We start from the raw sequence: 19263 nt of genomic DNA on the forward strand, positions 1-19263 counted from the left end.
GAGCCAAGACCACTAGGTTAAAATTGTGCATCACTCAAACTTGAATTGAATAAGAGTGTTTACACTGGAAGTATAATGATCATTTGCCTATTTCCCTTATTATTTCAGTCATGGGATAAAAGCAGTGTTTCATATTTGTGTTTCTCACTTGAGGAGCGTAAATACATTCTATTTTAGATACGCAGCTAGCTTTAAAAATGGATAGGACAATCTCTCAATTCAAACAAACAAGCAAACACTCTATCTGACTTGCAAATATGTCTCTTCTCTTTCTCACAGTTTCTTCTGCCCCCAGTGCTATTTTTCAATTAAAAAAAAAAAGAGGTGCCAGAACTCACTGTGAGCTTATAATGGCAATGGCGCCCAACTGAGAGGTACTGGAACTGAGTTCTGGTGAATCATAGAATCATCGAGTTGGAAGAGACCACAAGGGCCATCCAGTCCAACCACCTGCCAAGCAGGAAACACCATCAAAGCATTCCTGACAGATGGCTGTCAAGCCTCTGCTTAAAGACCTCCAAAGAAGGAGACTCCACCACACTCCTTGGCAGCAAATTCCACTGTCGAACAGCTCTTACTGTCAGGAAGTTCTTCCTAATGTTTAGGTGGAATCTTCTTTCTTGTAGTTTAAATCCATTGCCCCGTGTCCGCTTCTCTGGAGCAGCAGAAAACAACCTTTCACCCTCCTCTATATGACATCCTTTTATATATTTGAACATGGCTATCAGATCACCCCTTAACCTTCTCTTCTCCAGGCTAAACATACCCAGCTCCCTAAGCCGTTCCTCATAAGGCATCGTTTCCAGGCCTTTGACCATTTTGGTTGCCCTCCTCTGGTGAGTTCCGGCTTAAAAAAAAAAAAAAAGCCCAGCCCAGCTCACATCTGCCAGAGTTGCATTTGTGTGTGTTTTTCTGTCTTGCATTAATTTACTATTCCAACAAGAACTCCTGTTATTTTAGCTTGCCACATCAGAACCTCAGCTCCTCTGCCAAAAGAACCAGGGTAGAGCAAAGCAGCTGCAATCTCCTCCTGGGGAGCCAGCACATTTGTGGTAAAGCATAGTATGGCTTAGTGTTACATGTGCACAGAGCCATATACAGTGGAACCTCAGTTTTCAAGCATCTCAGACCTAATGGTCAGTGGTTCCTTTACCTTTACCTAATAAAAGATGGGTGGTATTCAACTGAGTTTTACTCAATTTCCAAAGACAACATATTTGGAAATGACATTATGTTTAATGGTGTATTAGCTGTACATTATTTTTGAACTGTTTTGGAAAAGGGAACTGCACAGTTAAAGCTTCATCAAGCACTATATCATCTGATTGAGCAAGGGGGCATTCCATAATATTAAAAATTTGAAAGAATTTATGCAGAGCGCTTAAGGAAAAATGGAAATACATTCTATTAAACCTTCATCAGTTCTGTCTGGAGCAGGCTCTCCACTTTCTTTGCCCATTCATTGTCCTATTCAAGTATCAAAAGCGATAATCTTTGAAAAGTTAAATCAAAACCGGAAGTATGGTTTGATTTAGTGAACCTCACATTAAAAGCGAGTTTTAGCACTGTCTTTACTAAAAAGCAGATTTAAGTTGGGCTTCACAGGCAGAAAAGAAGAGCTCAAACACCTTCCCTAAGGGTTTAGCACTTACTGAAAGGCAGCAAAGCAAAACAAAAAAAGAAAAAGAAAAACAGAAGAGGCATGGAGTGGGATGGTTATATTTTTTAAGCTCATTTCATTTCACATATTTAACAAAAAAAACACCTGCTCTATTATGCTGCTGCCTACAGTTAAGCTCACTGCCCCAGATAAGAAGAATTTCTATTAATAATCTAATAACCCCTAGGATATCCTTAGGCGTGAGATCCTGAAAACACCCATTCGTGGTTAGACCCCTTGATTTCAGAACACTACATGAACATCATCATTTTCAGAATCATCATCTTAAGACTGCAGATTAACAGATCAAGGTCCATCATTTTTATTTCAGCAAAATACCAGTGATATAACATTGAACTGATAAGGCAGCAGTTCAGAATGAGTGAGAGTATATTATTACGGATTCCACATTAACAAAAATAAAAACTCTCTGAATTGTTTGTTGTATATAAAATACGTCTCATACGTAGCTCAATAGATAAATAAATATATGACTATAACACCACCAGTATTCACTGTGCTTTACAAAGCAACAAACGAAAAAAAGACTGTAAGGCAAGAGCTTACACTCTAAGAAGACATGATATGGTGGAAGCATTAGAACTACCTTATTATCTTGAAGCTTTGTTTACTAAGAATGCTCGCTATTGTTATGGATTCCTAGGTGTTACTGTTATAAGACCCTATAGCGCAGGTGGCCTGGAAGCAACAGATGGTTTAGCAGGTGGTCAAGCAGAGGTGGGCTGTCTGTACCAGAGCAACAAGTTGCTCTGTGAGAATACCAGCCAGAATTGGCAGCTTTATAGGAACAGATGGGACCTTATCGGTTTCTTGCGTGACTTTATCCCTGCTGGGCTGATAGCTGTAGTTCTGACCTCTGACCACCTAGAGTGGTGATGCTGCAGTGCAATGAAATAGGGCCAGCAGCTCCCCCTGCCAAGACACTGACATGGTGACTAAGGCCTCTGGGCTTCCTTCCAGAGTCTTTGGTTCAAGTCAACAGTGCCTTAAATATACACTACATAAATCACTACATAAATTTCATACATTACTCCAAGTTACACATGGCAGTTTCAGGAAGTCTCTCCATGATAGCTATGAACTACCAGAGTTTAAGTCAGAATATTCTGCATTTTCAGGACAACTGGGATGACAGCACAAGATTTCACATCCCACTTCTACCCTTGCTCCATGATACTTTGTGACTATTCACATTGACAAACAGCATAAATTACACTGGTGTTGTATCAACATTAAGCAAATGTATTGGCACAAATGTTTAGGACCGGCATGGCCAAATTTGGCTCTCCAGCTGTTTGGGGACTACAACTCCTATCATCCCTAGCTAACAGGACCAGTGGTCAGGGATGATGGGAATTGTAGTACCAAAACAGCTGGAGGGCCAAGTTTGGCCATCACTGGTTTGGGATATGAGTGTTACAGAAACTGAAAGTGAGGAAGCTGGCCAGCTCTGTCCTTTCTTTCAGGTGATATCATAGAATCATAGAGTTGGAAGGGAGCATCTAGTCCAGCCCCCTGCAATGCGGGAATACGCAGGTGTCCCATACAGGGATCGAAACTGCAACCTTGGCGTTATCAACACCACACTTGAGCCAACTGAGCTTTCCAGGTGCATTGCTACAAATTAAGCAGATTTACGGTATAGTATTTGAGATTAGAGAGAGTCAGGCAGCTGAGGTGTCTCCAAAAGGCCTGCTCACCTCATTCTACACTTTCCTTACACTGAACTTGAAACCAAGTATAGAAAAAAAAATGGTTGCCACTTTGAAGAGTTCTTCTGGTGGCTCTAACCATGTGAAAATGTGCTTGGACTTGAGCTGCACATTTCTGTGCCAGTGCAGATGAAACCATAAGCCTCCCCATACAGCTACAATCACTGTGGAGGAAGCTTTAAAATGAAAACAACACAATGGCCTGGTTTGCACCTGACTTTAAACCATGGTTTAAATTAAACAATGACTAAAAGTGAAAGGGCAACATGTCAGTACATGCTACTCCAAGGGCCCCTGGGTGCTCCTCTCCTGGTCCTTTATTCAGGGTGTTGTGGAGGAAACGAACCAGAGACTGGCTTTCCGTTGGAGGTGAACCAATGCCCATTGTTTGTTGCAGGAGAAACAAACCACAAGAACTGGTTTCCACATAACAGAGTCAGGCTCTGTTTTCCAACCCAATCCCCACCCCAAAGCACTGAAAGAACATGGAAGCTGCTCATTCACATCAAACCATAATTTCATCAAAGCTTTAGAACTGGGCCAACGAGTGGCTGCCTTAATTTCTTCCATGGTGAACTCCAGATTCCTTTGATCTTCAATCAGCTTATAACCCAGGCTTGGCATTATTTCATTTGCTAAACATAATGTAAGGTTTTCAGTGGCTGCTCATGAGTAACCAGGCTGATGCAGAAGCTTCTGAAACTAAGTTTCTTTATTGTGCAGATATATACAGTGCAGCTAAGAAAAAGACGTCCAGCTCATCCTTCGGCAGAGTCCGGGAATGACCCCTTCTGGTTCTTTGCCCAGCACAAAAGGCGCGGGATGCGGAATCCCTCCTTTGCGCCCTTCCCCCCTGCGCAAGTGGGGAGACGAAAGAGGTGCCTCCCCTCCAGGCTCTGCGTGGTGTGAGGGTTCTCCTTGCCTGCCAGAGCCCTCACTCCTACTTCCCATTCCCATGGAATTGCTCAGCAATTGAGGCGGGGGCTAGCGATACTGACAAAGCCCTGGCAACCTCCTGCCTGCTTGCGAGGGCAGCCCCCTAACACATAACAATGCCAAACTTTGTTTTTTCACCATTATTCTAGTCACCCTTAGGATTACACGAACTGAACCTCTGCAAATCACAAGAAGATCTTGATCTGATCTTCCGGCCAAATTTGCAGTACTAACAAGGCTATCATTAGCTGTAATCTAAATGCATGTATGTTGTCTCTATCCAACAACTTTCTTCCTGGCAAAAATTACTTAAAATTAAGCATACTGTAGAACAGCAATGAGTACAATCCGCAGTTGAAACCTGTTGAAGCTTCAATTAGCATAAGCTATCAAGAATACAACTCCAATGTAAAATTAAATATAGGCATTCAAAATTAGAATGTATTGCACTTTGCATATAAAGAGCACCCGAAATTTAAGCCAAGTACCTGTCCCAAAAGGATGGCACACTTCATGGCAGCTGTTTAGTTATATGAAAATTACTCTGTCTTGAAATGCTGAAATGAAGTTCCTATCCGTAACAGGCATAATTTAATAAAAGTAAACTGATATGTGCTCCTTGCCAAAAAGGTAAGAACAATTATTGATAATGTGAAGCGATACAAAGTACATGAATTGCTTCTCCTTCTGGTACAAAAAATATAAATCTCGTTGACAGGCAACATTGGGGTGATTAACATTTAGACATAAAGGTTATTTAACATTTAAGCACAAAGGTTATTTCCATAAAGATTATATCAAGTTATGAGGTTGTCCTTACCAGTCTTTCTGATGAAGCTCTTCCTTATAGAATAGGACATGCTTGAGTACTTCATCTATATTGGAGCAGCTGCTATGTACACAAACCCAAACAAGAAGGCTGTGCCAAAGAAATGGCTTAATTTTGAACTGCTTTTGTTCAGGATTTAATTCAACTGATCCGCCAGTACCCATGGGTGACTAAAAAAAAAAATGTTAAATCCGTTAATAAGACCTTGTGGATACAAAGTTAATTGGCAATTTTCTGCATAGACTTGCATCTCAATTTTTTCCATCATAATATTTGACTTTATCTGCTTTACATTTTCATGCAGAGTACATGTCATTTTGTTCTCACAATGTGGTTTTTTTTTTTAAAAAAAAAAAAAAGTGGGGGGAGACATTTTGGGACACAGTCAAGAGAAGAGCCGCTGCTGACAAGTGGCTTTGTTGTACAGATCCTTGCAAGATCTTTGTCCTAAGATACTGTACCATGTTAAACAGCTGCATGGTGTAACCTAGGCAATATTTGCAATATTGCACGGGCTATTGGGGCACAACCCTGTACTTCATTTCTTTCCCTAAAGATATTGCACCCCAAGCAACTACTGAGGCTATGAGGGTTCGAGATATGCCAAGTGTATGTCTTACAGGTCCAACATCACATATTCAGTTATCTTACATTATGGGTACAATTCCCTCCAGTTCCTTTTACAAATAATGTAAGACAAATTCTGAGCTGCAAGCATTTCAAAACAAACAGCACAATCAAGACAGTATTGATTTTGCTGTAAGCCACTTCAATTATTATTTCAACAGAAAAGTGCAACACAAATAATGAATGAAATGAAACTAATATAAAAGACCTACAATCACACACACACAGTGGCAGACCTTCCACCTTATGTGGTCCAGCCTCACTCCCAACATTTTTCATATGTTTGCTGAATACTGGTGGTGTGTATATATATATAAAACGCTCTTAATGATGCTGCTCCAGAAGCACTGCTGAATATGAATGGGAAGAACAGACACTGGCTTCACTTCATCATGACCACAGTCAACATATGGAAAAGCTGTGATTGAAAATGATGCCAGAATTCTTAATTTGGCTCATTAACTCTAAGTAAGTTCTCTCCTCAAGTAGGGAGACAAGAAGAAGATAGAGCCTTTGTCAACACAATGATGTCTACTAGGCAACAAGGTGTGTCTGAATCACTGGAGAAAAGAAATTAAGGGGGAAACAGGACCTTTGAATTGATACAAAGGCTTCCTCCTTGTCCTATGAAACCAATTTCTTTTTTTAAAAAAAGTGCTAGAATTTGGAAAGCTGACACATGTCCTGTACAAGAGATTCTAACAGAGTTCTAAAGCTCAGCACACTGAGGAAAGTCTTCTCAAACCCAGCTACTTCTGAAGCTTTTGCATGTCCTTTCAGCAACGCTGAGTAAATTATAGATGATATCCACCTACACATTTCAGCCACACATTACAGTCTCTCCTTATATGCCTATTTTTATTTTCCTTATTTCAAGAGCTGCCATTCTGTGGCATAGTTATGAATCTCTCCATAAAAAGTAACAGAGCAGAAAAAAAGATTTCAGAGACATTATAGGAGAGACAGCTAAAAATATCAGGGTGGTGATTCAATTACTATTAATGGAGCTTAGTCTCTATAATATATTTAATTGAGCCGTGCAATAAATTATTCCTCAAGGTTTTCTAAATTGAGGAGTACATCTCTATAGCACCCTCCAGCAAACCAAGATGAGTGAAAGCTCTCTAAGAGGAGCCCTGGGTAATTTAAAACAAAATCAATTCCAGCCCATATCCTACCCCCTTGAGCTTTTCTTTCTGGCTCATGCTCAGAATATGCAGGAGAGTTGCTGCAGCCCTTGAGCTGCATTAACTCGAGCACAGTGGGGCCAAGAGAAGACTCAAGGGGCTCAGAAAGAGAGGACAAGCAGAGCACAAACTGGCCCATTTGCATTCACTCTTTGCTCTCTGAGTAGCACCCTCTGCACCATCCCCACTCCAGTTATCAAAAGGAAATACTTAGGGCAGAGCCTAGGGCAGGATGGCCTTGACGAAATGGACAAGCTAGTTGCAATGCCTGTGTTTATTAAATATAGCATTCTTGCTCAATGCCCAGTATGCCTGTGTGTGAGTGTGCACAAGGAGTATAGCAAGGAGGGGTGATCTCACAAAGTGGTTTATATCATTTCTATATTATTATTTTTTAAAGCATCAACTGTACAATAAAACAGAAAGGACAAACAGCCGTCCTTGAATAAGCCGTATCTGCTTCTTCTCCACTTACCTCAGGGTAGGGCAGTTCTTTAGAAGCCCCTCTGGCAGCAGCCATCACTGAGATGTGCTAATCTGGGGCTTCTCCTAACCCAAACACCCTGAAGCAGGTTTGCGGCGAGGACAGGGGGTGCAGGTGAAGGAGAAGGAAGCCTCACTACACTAGTGGGAGCCCCTGCTTCTGCTCATCTACTGGGTTAGTTCAATCCAGGCCTCTTCATTTAGATACCTCAGGACAAGAATGCTTCAGCCAGCACTGTCCCCTAGGAGCTCTCCAATGTCCTGTCCTTATCTGCTCTTGACTTTGACATGACATTGCCTGCTTCCACTAAGAACCTCAACTTCCAACAAAACTGGATGGTTCGTTAGCAATGTTTAAAGGGGTGGCCTACCCCATCACAGCTATGATTTTTCAGCTGTATTGATGATAGTTGTACTGATGATGAAACTGTATATCCTACTTTTTAATAATCATCACTAACATTCATTATGGCAGGCATGTTCAACAGGCAGATCATGATCTACCGGTAAATCACTGGCTCCTCCAAAGAAGCTAAACAACTTCAGCTGCCCTAACAAAAAAGCTCTGCACACCAAAAAAAAAACCCAGGGCTTTCCTCCTCCCTAAAAAAAAAGCTCAACAACTTTGACCTGAACCCCCAAAAAGGGGGAAGATCACTGCCAGTTTATAACTGTGAGTAGATTGCAGTCTCCTGGGAGTTGGGCACCCCTGCATTATGGTATACTTGGGAATTTGGAAATCTTCATGAGGATAGATCCAGAGGTTTATTTGTTCCAGCAGCAGAAGCTACCGTATACTGAGTCAGACCATTTGTCCCTCTCAATCAAGGTAGCCAAAGCGATGCTTTCGAAATGTTACTGGACTACAAACATCCACTATTCCTGACTACCGATCATGCTGGCTGGAGCTGATAGGAGTTGGAATCAACATCTGGAGTGTATCACTTTGGCTATGCCTGGTTTATAATGACTGACAGCACAGCAGCTCTGCAAGGTTTCAGACAAGAGCATTCCCTAGCTCCACCTGCAGATACCAGGGACTGGACCTGGGATATTTTGCATGCAAAGCATATGCTATCTCAGTGAGCTATGGTTTTTCTGTCGGAGAAAGGAAAATGTCGGATTCAACTCACTTTACAAAGTTTGAGAATGTTGAAAGGTACAGGGTTGCTTGAAAAGAAAAAGTTGCTACAGTTCTAATTAATATTCCCTCCCCTGAAAGTGATTCATTAAAGCAAAGCTGCCACACCCACTATCAACAGCACATGTCAATCTATCTAGTTCAGCTAAAGTTGAATTGAACTTTAGTCATTATGCCCGAATCACCAAGCATACTTATTTAATAACAGGACATGATTTGGTGTATTATATAAATAATTCAGTCATGTGTTACCTACTGTGTCAGAAAAAGACTTAGCCGGCATTTCTTGCAAACTTGCATCAGATGTCAATGATGTTTGAGAAAGTACCGATGTTTCACAAATAACTTCTCCAGCCTTCAGCATAAAATGCACCATGAAAAGGATGTTTGGGTACGGTTGGTAGCTGACCTCGGAAGCTGCTAGCGCTATGGCACACACACACACACAAATTTTATTACATTTATCTTACTATTTTACAGTTTGCCCTGTACAGTTTTTTATTTTATTTTTATTTTTTACACAATGTCTACTTTTACTGTTTAGCTTCAGCAGAGCAGTTTCCCAGGGCAGATTTATAAATATTGTGTGACCCCTTGTGGTGTAACAAAAGACTACAGGCATGATTCTAAGGCAAGACCTGATGTAACCCACACACTACATATGGAGAAGTTTTCTGTGATGGCTGTATTCCTGATTAAGTGCAATTAATTAATTTCCCATTCTTAAATAAATGAAAAATAAATTATCCCTGACAGATACAAACATGATGGCTAACATGATGCTATAAGGAAATATCCTCCTTAAAGCAAACTAGGCATATTTGCACAAAATTTGGAGGAATTCCATCAGTAAGCCAGCTGATTTCATCAAACAAACATTGATATTAACTTTAAACAGAAATAATTTTTATATATAGTAAACCCACAACTCATGCACATTTAAATGTGCACATTCAGCTTTCCATGTGTGGCAAAAAATATATATGAAATAAATAAAAATGGGGTGGGAAGTGGGCAGGGTTCCAGGAAAAATGACTTTGGCAATCCACCCGCCGTAGAACCTAATAGATTTTGACTACCATATTTTCCGGCGTATAAGACGACTGGGTGTATAAGATGACTCCCAACTTTTCCTGTTAAAATACAGAGTTTGAGATATACTTGACCGCAGATTCTCCACCCGGCATATAAGACGACCCCCGACTTTTGAGAAGATTTTCCTGGATTAAAAAGTAGTCTCATACGCCAGTACACACAATTTTTGCTGTCGGTGTGATCCCCAGAATGTAACCCCCATGTAAGTTGTGGGATTACTGTGCCTTAATTGAAGTTAAGAACATGGTGCTGGTGGGCACATACACATCCAAAGGGCCTCTTCTCCCCACAGAAATTAGGCTTGAAAGAAGCATTCTACTGTAGCTAATAAAATAGGTTGCAGTGCATACTTGGTTGTGGGGTGCATGCAGTGCTCAAAACAGTTCTTCTGGTTTGCGAATGTGCCCAAAGTCCCTCCAAAAGGTTGATTACCCCTTCCTTAATGCATCTTAAACACCAGATGTCTAAAGACTTGGCACACTTTCGATCATTTGTTCTGCAAAGCAGATACAAATTTTCTTTTCAGTGTATTATATTGGAAAAACATTGTAAGATGTGAAGTGTTCCAAGCTTATACTGTTTTAACAGCAATCTCCCACCGATTCCCTAAGTGTAATAACAGGAGAGTAACAGCCAAAGCCTGAAACCCATCCTATTTCTCCCACTGGAATGAATGAGTTGGGATTGCCAGTGAAATAATTTTCTGGATCAGCTCACTTTTTCCATTGCAGTTTTACAACATATTATTGCAGCATTCCTTAAGAATGAGAATCAGAGAGGCTCTTTTATTTCTGAAGCTCTCTGCTGATATATTTTCTAAATCTGGATGCGGCAGATGAGTCATGTTTTCAAAAAGGAAAGGATACAGATATAATATCAGGATTTTTCTAATTGTCTGGTTCTGTTTTCTTCATTCTGTATATGAATTTGTGGCCATGACAACCAATAACAGTAGCAAGACTGCAAACACAGCAACAGCCTGCTGAGTCACTGCATACCGTGTACATATATGCCGAAAAGCGTGTGCTAGGATGGCGTTTGACATTAGGTTGGTTTGCTAGAAATAGTGGCCTTGTGAATGAGTGACAACTGATCTGATTATATCAAGCACCCTCGTCTTCTTCTGCAGTCACAGTCTCTGTATATCGTAGCCTGTGCGAGGCATTCTGATGAAGAATCAGGCTGTGTATCGGAACCACACTTGAGGGAAATCTTCAGGAAGATTTTGCAGTGCCAAATCGTTCTATTTGTTGGAACAACCTCTTTCTATTGAAACACATACTAAGTCGTGGCAGCATGAAGTAAAGCCCCCAGGAATGACTCGCATTAATCAAACTCCATTTAGAAGTGATTCTATAGATCTGCCATATGTTTTGAACACTCACTAATTTTATTTCTAGTTAAGAGCCTAGGAAAAATAATGGGTGGCTTTCGAATCAATGAATCAGAGAGCCAGACTTTGTAGCGGAAATGTTCTTCCAACATTTTTCTGGGCGGTATTTATTCCAGTAGTTGAGTTAAGGTATGTGAACCAGCAGGCCCTTGGCAAATGGAAATAGAGGAAGCTTGGCTAAGCAGTACAGGCTTACTTTTGACATAGTACAACTCCCTGAAATCCACTGCAGGTGAGGATTAGAAGCAATGTGAAGATTCCTCATCTTGGCTTTGCTACCATATTAAAAGAAATGGCACAATCCCACTGCCTTTGAAGTAGGATTTAACCCAATACGAGCAGACCATGTCTGTATTTGTTTTGCTTGTTAAACGCCATCTAGTTTCAACAAAAGCTTGTGATTAGGTGTTATTCACCTAAATTTCCATGTGTCAAGTATACACTGCTTGCTGCCTAGTTCAGATGTCTGTAACATGATGAATAGCTGCATGTAAAAACAGAAACATTGATCAAATGACCATATTTTAACAATGTTTTCCACTACTTTCCCCAGAACAGATGTTACGTTTTACTGGCCTATAATTTTCCAGATCACCCCGGATCTTTTTTTTTTTTAATGGTGTTACATTGGCTGCTATCCAGCCCTCAAGAAACCTAGCCATTTTGTTTCTCGTGGCCTAACGCCAAATGAAAGACACCTGTTTCTGCTGAACTCGTACCCAGTTTAGAGGAGATATGCTCCCAAGCCCATACAACTGCACTTGAAATACTATGTACAGTTCTGGCCGTCTCGCCTCAAAAAGGATATTGTAACGCTTGAAAAGGTTCAGAAAAGGGCAGCCCAGATGACCAAGGGGGTTGAGCAACTCCTCTATGAAGAAAGGTTACACAATGGTTATATTCTGCTTCTACTGTTAAGAGGCTGTATGCCTCTGAATATCAGTTTCTGAGATTCCTAAGTGGTGAGAGTGCTGTTATAGTCATGTCTTGCTTGTGAGCTTCCAACTGACATCTGGTTGGCCACTGTAAGAACTACCGGTAGTAGCCTAGACAGGCCTTTCACATGATCCAACAGGGCTTTCCCTCTGTTCTTCTGCCTATTCACCCAGCCCTCCCTGCAAACGAAAGATTGCCTACAGGCATACTTGAGAAACATTTCTTAATTGATTTTGAGAACCCTCTGGGTTTAGCTTCCCCATTAATAGTATTCAGATGACCAGGAAAGTACTGAGTAGTTTGATATATAAGTACTTCTCTCTCCTTAGGAATGGAGTACAATTAACGTTTTCCACAAACTGTGAGCTACAAAAAAGGCATCACAGCCCGCTATCACAAGCCCAAAACTACTTGTGAAGAAGAGTTTGTGTGAACTTTACATAAGTCAAGGATGCTAAACAACCTGCTCTTAATTAAGACACCATCTGAGGAAAGAGTTTTAAAATAGCTAGATAACGATTTCTTGTGCTTCACACCAGTAACCATTATATTGTTCCCTAAAACAAACACTTGATTTAAATTCAGCGTTTCTGACAATTGGAATCTTGTGTTAAAAGTTAATGATATGAGGTGTTATATTTTTTCAGACTGAAGAGGGATTGCAAATGTAGAAGTGACACTCAGGAGCAGTAAGCAGTCCTGGTTTGAAATAAAGGGCAAATAAATACAGTGGCAGCATTGCTCTATGGTTAGTGCATACCCAGCAGCGAAGCTGGGAAACAGAATGAGAGGTAACTCTGGATGCAGCCTCTCTCATCTAACACAGGTTTTTTCTACAGCACTCCTGGGGTGGTTAGTTAAATGGGGTGGCTAAATGCTCCGGATTCCCAACTGTGTCACAAATATTTTATGAGCGCATTTATCCGAAACATTTTTACCCTGCTCTCTAACTGAAAAAGCTCCCAGATCAGTGGTGAGACAGTCCCTGCCCTCAGGCTTACAATCTAAAATATGTAAAGCTAGATAACTAGAAAGAAATAATTGCTACCTTTTAAGCCAACATGAAGCCTGGATCTGTGTTCTTCAGAAAACCCCTGGTAACCAAAGAAATATGACAGAAGAAGCCTTAAGAAGACCAAAAATCCAAGCTGGCAAGAGAAACACAAAACACGTCCATTAGTATCATGTCTGTTCCATTCATTTGTTGTTGCCCCCTAAACTTTTGCAAAACTTGACATTTTCCTATCAATTAATGTAACTTTGCTTATGTTCAAGACCCAGAAGTTGTCTCTACTTCAGATCTATGAGCCAGAAAGGCAATTTTCTTTCTACACTTTCTGTAACATTTTCCCTAAGACTTTTTACCTGCAATCAGGTAACATACTAATCAGGATTCCTTAATGTTTCAGAGGCATTGCTTTGTATAAATATGACACTTCTACTGGTTTAAACCTCAATTATCTAAACATTTTGGATATCTACGTCTTTTTCAAAACCCAAATTGTACTAAACACCTTTGAACATTAGTTATTGCTGCCTTCCTGACAAAGGGGAATGTGCACCAATGACCTACTAGGCCTCCCTTGCATTTGCCATATGGTGATGCCATTGTAAAACTGCAGGACACTCTCCAACTATTTGCAATACTGGTACTGCATTGCAGAAGCATTGAGCCCCACAATGTCCCCTGCTTACAAGCTGCTATAATGGTATAGGGTGAGAGGTGGCTGGTCCCAGTTGCCAGATTTCTTACAAGAGGCAACTGAGAGGGTGGGGTTCTTTCAGCAAATGAAAGGGCCCAGTTCCATTCATGGCAGGCAACAAAATCTGGAGGAGGCTCCCTGTGAAGGAACAGGGGAGGCGATAAGCACCAATTGCCCCATTGTCCCACAACTCTCTGGAGCAGATTTTCAGAAGGCACCAGAAGCCGCAAAGGAAAGGAAGAAGTGAAAATTGCCTGCTTGCTCCCTTGCACCAATGCGAATTGAAGTCTGGATCCAACTCAGTGTGCCTCAAGCTTTATAGCGAAAGGGGCTGGGGAAGGGGGAGTCCTTTCTCTTTGAACCCGGAAACCTAATAACCCAAGTTAATTACAGGAGCTGCAGTATACCTTACAGAGGAATAAGAAGGCTGGAGAACAGATACAGCCAAAGGAATCATCCCAGATATTCATATGAAATGTGTTTTAATACTGTCCATGATGCACTCGTTAACTGAAAACCAATTTTTAACAAATCTTTTGCTTGGGAAATCGGTTTTATTTTGTTTGTTTTTTTCTTATTTAATATACCAGGCAAACCAGAAGAACTGGTAGAAAGAATCCAATAATGCCTGAGAAAGTTATTATTCTCTATACAGCCATCATTAAAGAAAATAAAGTGGTAAACAAGACAACAGAAGTCCTGGGGACTATATTACAACTTGAGATGTCAAAATAATTGGGCTCACCAGAATAGGTGGAACACTTAACGTCTTTGCTTTTCTTGGAAACAGGCCTGACTGCAGTGAAAATATTTAATACAATATATTCTCTTACTACACAGAAATGATTTTTTTAAAAAAAACCAGGGGGGGGGGGAGAACCTATGCAAAAATTACTATAGCAGGTTTGCTCCAGTAATGCTTCTTTGTCTGTGGTGAGAAAAAAGTTGCCTCCAGAAGACTACAGAAGAATTTTTTTATAAAGGTTAATAAAGCAGAAAGAAAGAAAGAAAGAAAGAAAGAAAGAAAGAAAGAAAGAAAGAAAGAAAGAAAGAGAAAATTGGAAGATACAAGGTTCTTTTTTTCTTTCAGGAAATTGATTTCCCACAAGTGATTAATTTAACTACATTTGAATGGATATGCTAGTAATTTGTTTTGTGGCCTTGTAACTTCTGTCAACTTTTGTGCAGGGTTAACGGAGGATCCCTATCATTTCATCCTGCACCCATTAAAGATTGTGCTTGTTCACATTCCTTCACATACAGCTAATTTTTCTTTTGCGCAATGCTAACTTTTATAATAGCTACGACACTTATTTCCTGAGGCTCAGATTCAATTCCCCAGTAGATAAAGACCTGATGGAGCACCGCCACTCACCCAAAATCTGCTCTGTCACATCACTGCTGTGCTGCCTACTGGAAGGTAGGGAGGAATAGACAATGCATCAGCAAGGTCACTGCGGTGCAAACACACCAGCAGGCGCACTGGATTGGCTCATCTGGTGCATTTGCACTGCAACAACTTCACTCACATGTGTGTGCACATGTCAATTTAGGGAACTGAGGAAAAGGACCCTAGTGATAGACAGCTTGTGTTGTGTAAAAGGTGCTCAGTGCTTAGCAAGAGATCATAAAGTTTTAGCAGAGAAATCACCGTGATCAAGACAAAAATGTGTTGTTTGAAAGGGATCTATGAATCATAGGGAAGAGGTACAAGATTGAAGTCCAATGTGGTACCATCATTTATCTTGCAGGTCTTACTTAGCTTTCAGAAGCAAATGGTTCTCATTTGGACACTTTCATTTACATGGCTTCAATTTCATCCTCTCTCTTGAATGCATAAATCTCTTGCTGCTACTTTAAGATTATGTGACCTAACATAATACATTTTAGTTAATGATAATCCGTATGGGAGAATAAAAAGGTCACATCATTTAAGCAGTGAGAAGAACATTATGCAAGATGATCATGGAAATTATTAGAATATCCAAGCTATCCATATGTATTGGGGGGAAGGAAACACCTCCCAATGCTTTTTGTATGCATTTTAGAGCATCTCGTTAAAGTGTCACTTGAAAGCTGAGCTGTGGAATACTCAAAACCAGTGAATTCAGAGAGATAAAAACTCAAGATAAAATGAGTTATAATGATGATAGCAGAAAAGAAGACTGCACTGCTTTCACTTGAACATGTTGGTGCAAATTACTTTCTCCAATAAAAGGTGGACCATATAAACTGCAGCTCCCATAACTCGCTTCCATGGCAAAGATTGTGAGTTGGGATCTAGAAGAAACAGCTGTCTGTAGCTAGTACTGTCACGGCATGCCTTCCAGCAAACTGAACATCTGCTTTTATTTGCGGTAATGTAAATTGTCAACAATGCCATAGATTTGAAAGCGCCCCTATGGATCTGATAAATGAAGTATTTAAATGTTACTACCTTTATTACTATTTCCCTCCCTCCATAAACTTTCTGCTATGCATCACTCAAAGAGGTATACACCATTAAGCTAATCCAAAAATCAATACAAACATTTAATCCCCCTTCCAAAACAACAACAACATATTTTTAAAGGCCAGAAAGAACGACAAAATCTTTAATGGCTGTCTCAAGCTGGATGCGGTTGTAGCCTAGGAGACCTCCAATGGGACAGCATTCCACATCTACAACCTTGAGTGGTCATAGACTGTCAGAAGGGAGCAAAGAATTTCATGGCATAAGATCGCAGTATAGCAAGATTGGTACACAAGGCCTAGAATGGCACTTAAGTAGCCATGAAATGAAACAATATATATATCTGGGTATCAGGACGCTGACAGCTACTCTTAAAAAAAAAATACAACATACCTTGGACAATTTGATTTCACATGAGAAGAGAGACGGCTTCTCCACTGTATCATAACAGAGTCTATACAAAACAGTTTCCGCGATGAAAAATAAAGCTGGGATATGGGCTGCATCAAGAGGCGCATGGTCCAAGGAAATTAAAAGTATTTCAACAGCTTCTGAAGTGAAAAGAAAATGACAGATAAATTCAATAAACAGCTTCCTCTGCAGAGCCTTAGTATTTCATATGGTAAACTCATCGCACCTGCAACACAACGCTTGCCAAGTTATGAACAAATAAAACAAGTGTTACATCGAATTTCCCCCAGATTGTTTGCCTTCTCTGATTATCACTTTGATGAAAAAGTAATTAAGGCTCGTCTCTTTCATAATTTTGTTCAACAGTTGCTGAAATGTTTATGCTAGACTATGAATTAAATCCTATTGCATAATAAAGCCATCTAAATTAATAAAATTAAACAAGCTACCAAGAATGTGCAATGTGCACCGATGATGGAGGTAATCTGTAACATTACTTCTCCTGCCAGTTTTCTGCTTAGCGCAACTGATGGTTTTGCTTTTCATACTGCAAGTTGAAGAAGGGTGTACAAGGCAGGTTTGCGGTCTCTTTGTATTCTGCACTTTTCAAATCTACAATCCCTGTGCATCCTCATTCTCCAACTACCAAGAAACATATAAACCAAATGAAGCTGAATCTAGACAAAGATGCATTAATTAGAATTTATTGACCTTTTTCTTATAACAGCATATACCCACACCCACACCTACAATTAAACAAATACAAAACAAATACACTGATAAAACAAATACAAACAGTGTCAAGTTTTCTTGTTGCATCTTTTCTTTAAAAAGAAAATTTCTATTTCCATATCTTGACCATTGACTTCCCCTGCCCTTTCTCCTTCGAGTTCATATCCTTAATCTATTTTATAACCATTTCTCCTGAAATTCAAATTCAATTATATAGTTACACACAATTATATATTCAACATTTAACTAACAATGCATCATCATAGTAATATCTCATCATAATTCTTCTTCCATTAAAATCTTCACCAATCATTTATATCATATCTATCTCTTCTATCCTTTAAACTGCTGCTAATAACATAGTAACTCAAAATATCTCCTTTCATATTCAAACAAAAAGTAAAACAGAAAGATTGTTGACAGTATTCACCCTCCGATTTCAAAATTCCATGACAGGCTACTTCAAATTTTACTTAGTGTTTCACCCCACACCCCCTCTGTCCATTATTCTTCTCCTGGTGGCATCAACACTGAATTTCCCTGTAGCTTCCCTCTCCAAGCGTCCACAGATCCAGGCACAGTCCAAAACTCTCCTTGCCACGAGCTCCAGGATGTCCATCTCGTCGTCTCTCAGCTTCTCCGGTTCTTTGTAACATTCCTTTTCTTCTTGTAAAAACCATAATTCTCTGTCCCTGGCCCCCGAGCTCACACCTCGGGGACTGGATATAACAAATCTTACCGTCGCCTTGGGACTGCCACCCCCAAAAGGCGAGTTTCTTCTCCGAAGTAGCACACTCATTTCTCTCCATCTTTCCAGACATCCTCTCAGCTCTTTGGCAAGACTTTCTTCCAAAGTATTAAAAGTTTTAATAGCCTCCTCTGTGGGCAATTGGTTCTCTTTCAAACCCCCACACAAGACTTTGACTTTCCTGTACAGCAGTTCCACCTTCAAAGCAGTGAGCCTCTGTTCGTCCGTTAGTCCAGAGTTCAGTACCAGTTCAAGGACGAAGCCCAACATATTGGTAGAGGGGGAGGAAGTGGGTATCAGATTTCTACTCCTGCCTCTCTGTTCGTCGCCATTTTCCTAAACTGGAGCGCAGATACCGCAACTTTAAATGGAGATATTTTCCACTAATTTACTTCCCAAGAAAAAAGTTTGCCAGTCTCATGTATCAATTTTAAATACATTGAAACAGTTCTGTAGCAGCAGTTACTCAAATTGGTTAGCTTCTTTAACTCGAAGGGAAAAAGGCAGGCTGCCTTTCTCCTTCCCCCCGGATCGTTCCAAAAGCTCAGTTTCTGGTCAAATTAATTACTCACGACCACCGGGTTCCTTTGGCTCCATTCTTCAAAGGTAGAACTAAGACGCTCACCGCGGGCTTTGTCGCCGCATTTGCATCCCGGTTGGGGCATATCCCCGTAAGCCCGGCTCCGTTGTCCCTTCACCCCCACTCCCCCTTTACAGGGGGGGCAAGGGAAGGGTTCGGAGCCTCCGTGGGCGCAGCCGGGGAGCCCAGGGTGCGGGACGCTCTTCCCGCACCCCAACCGGAGCCCCGCTTTGCGGTTGCGGGGCTCCTAACCCCCGGGATGGATCGGGCGCCTCGCAGCCGAAGCAGCCCCAACCACCCGCTATGGCGTCGCCAGCCGGAAGTCCGACAAAGATGCATTAAATCTCTAAGGCTTGGGGGTGAGGTGGAAGCTTGGAGGCTCCCTGTTGCCAGTTCTATCTCCCATGCTTATTCAGTTTAGGAGCCTTCCAATGTTTTTACATCATTGGCATCTACAGTGCTTCTGTGTTTCATTATGAACCTGCCCAAATATTAAGATTTACAAGAAAGGACCTTTCAAGAATACCTCTACCTAAAGAGACCCACTTGATGGGCACACATGAAAGGGATGGGGAACCTTTTCAGCACTGCAGGCCAGATCCTTATCAGATCTGCAC

At 40.8% G+C, this 19263-nt stretch overlaps 1 protein-coding gene across 1 annotated transcript in view; it reads right to left on the minus strand.

Moving 5' to 3' along the window:
* Positions 1-19263, minus strand: part of TMEM232 (transmembrane protein 232) — a 129111-nt gene that overhangs the window by 85505 nt on the left and 24343 nt on the right. The window contains 4 exon segments of the mRNA XM_033164766.1: positions 5150-5328; positions 8853-9022; positions 13069-13168; positions 16569-16726. Of these exon segments, the coding sequence (XP_033020657.1) occupies positions 5150-5328; positions 8853-9022; positions 13069-13168; positions 16569-16726 (607 nt within the window).

Source organism: Lacerta agilis, chromosome 11 (genome assembly GCF_009819535.1).
Source record: "Lacerta agilis isolate rLacAgi1 chromosome 11, rLacAgi1.pri, whole genome shotgun sequence".
NCBI classification, from domain to species: domain Eukaryota; kingdom Metazoa; phylum Chordata; class Lepidosauria; order Squamata; family Lacertidae; genus Lacerta; species Lacerta agilis.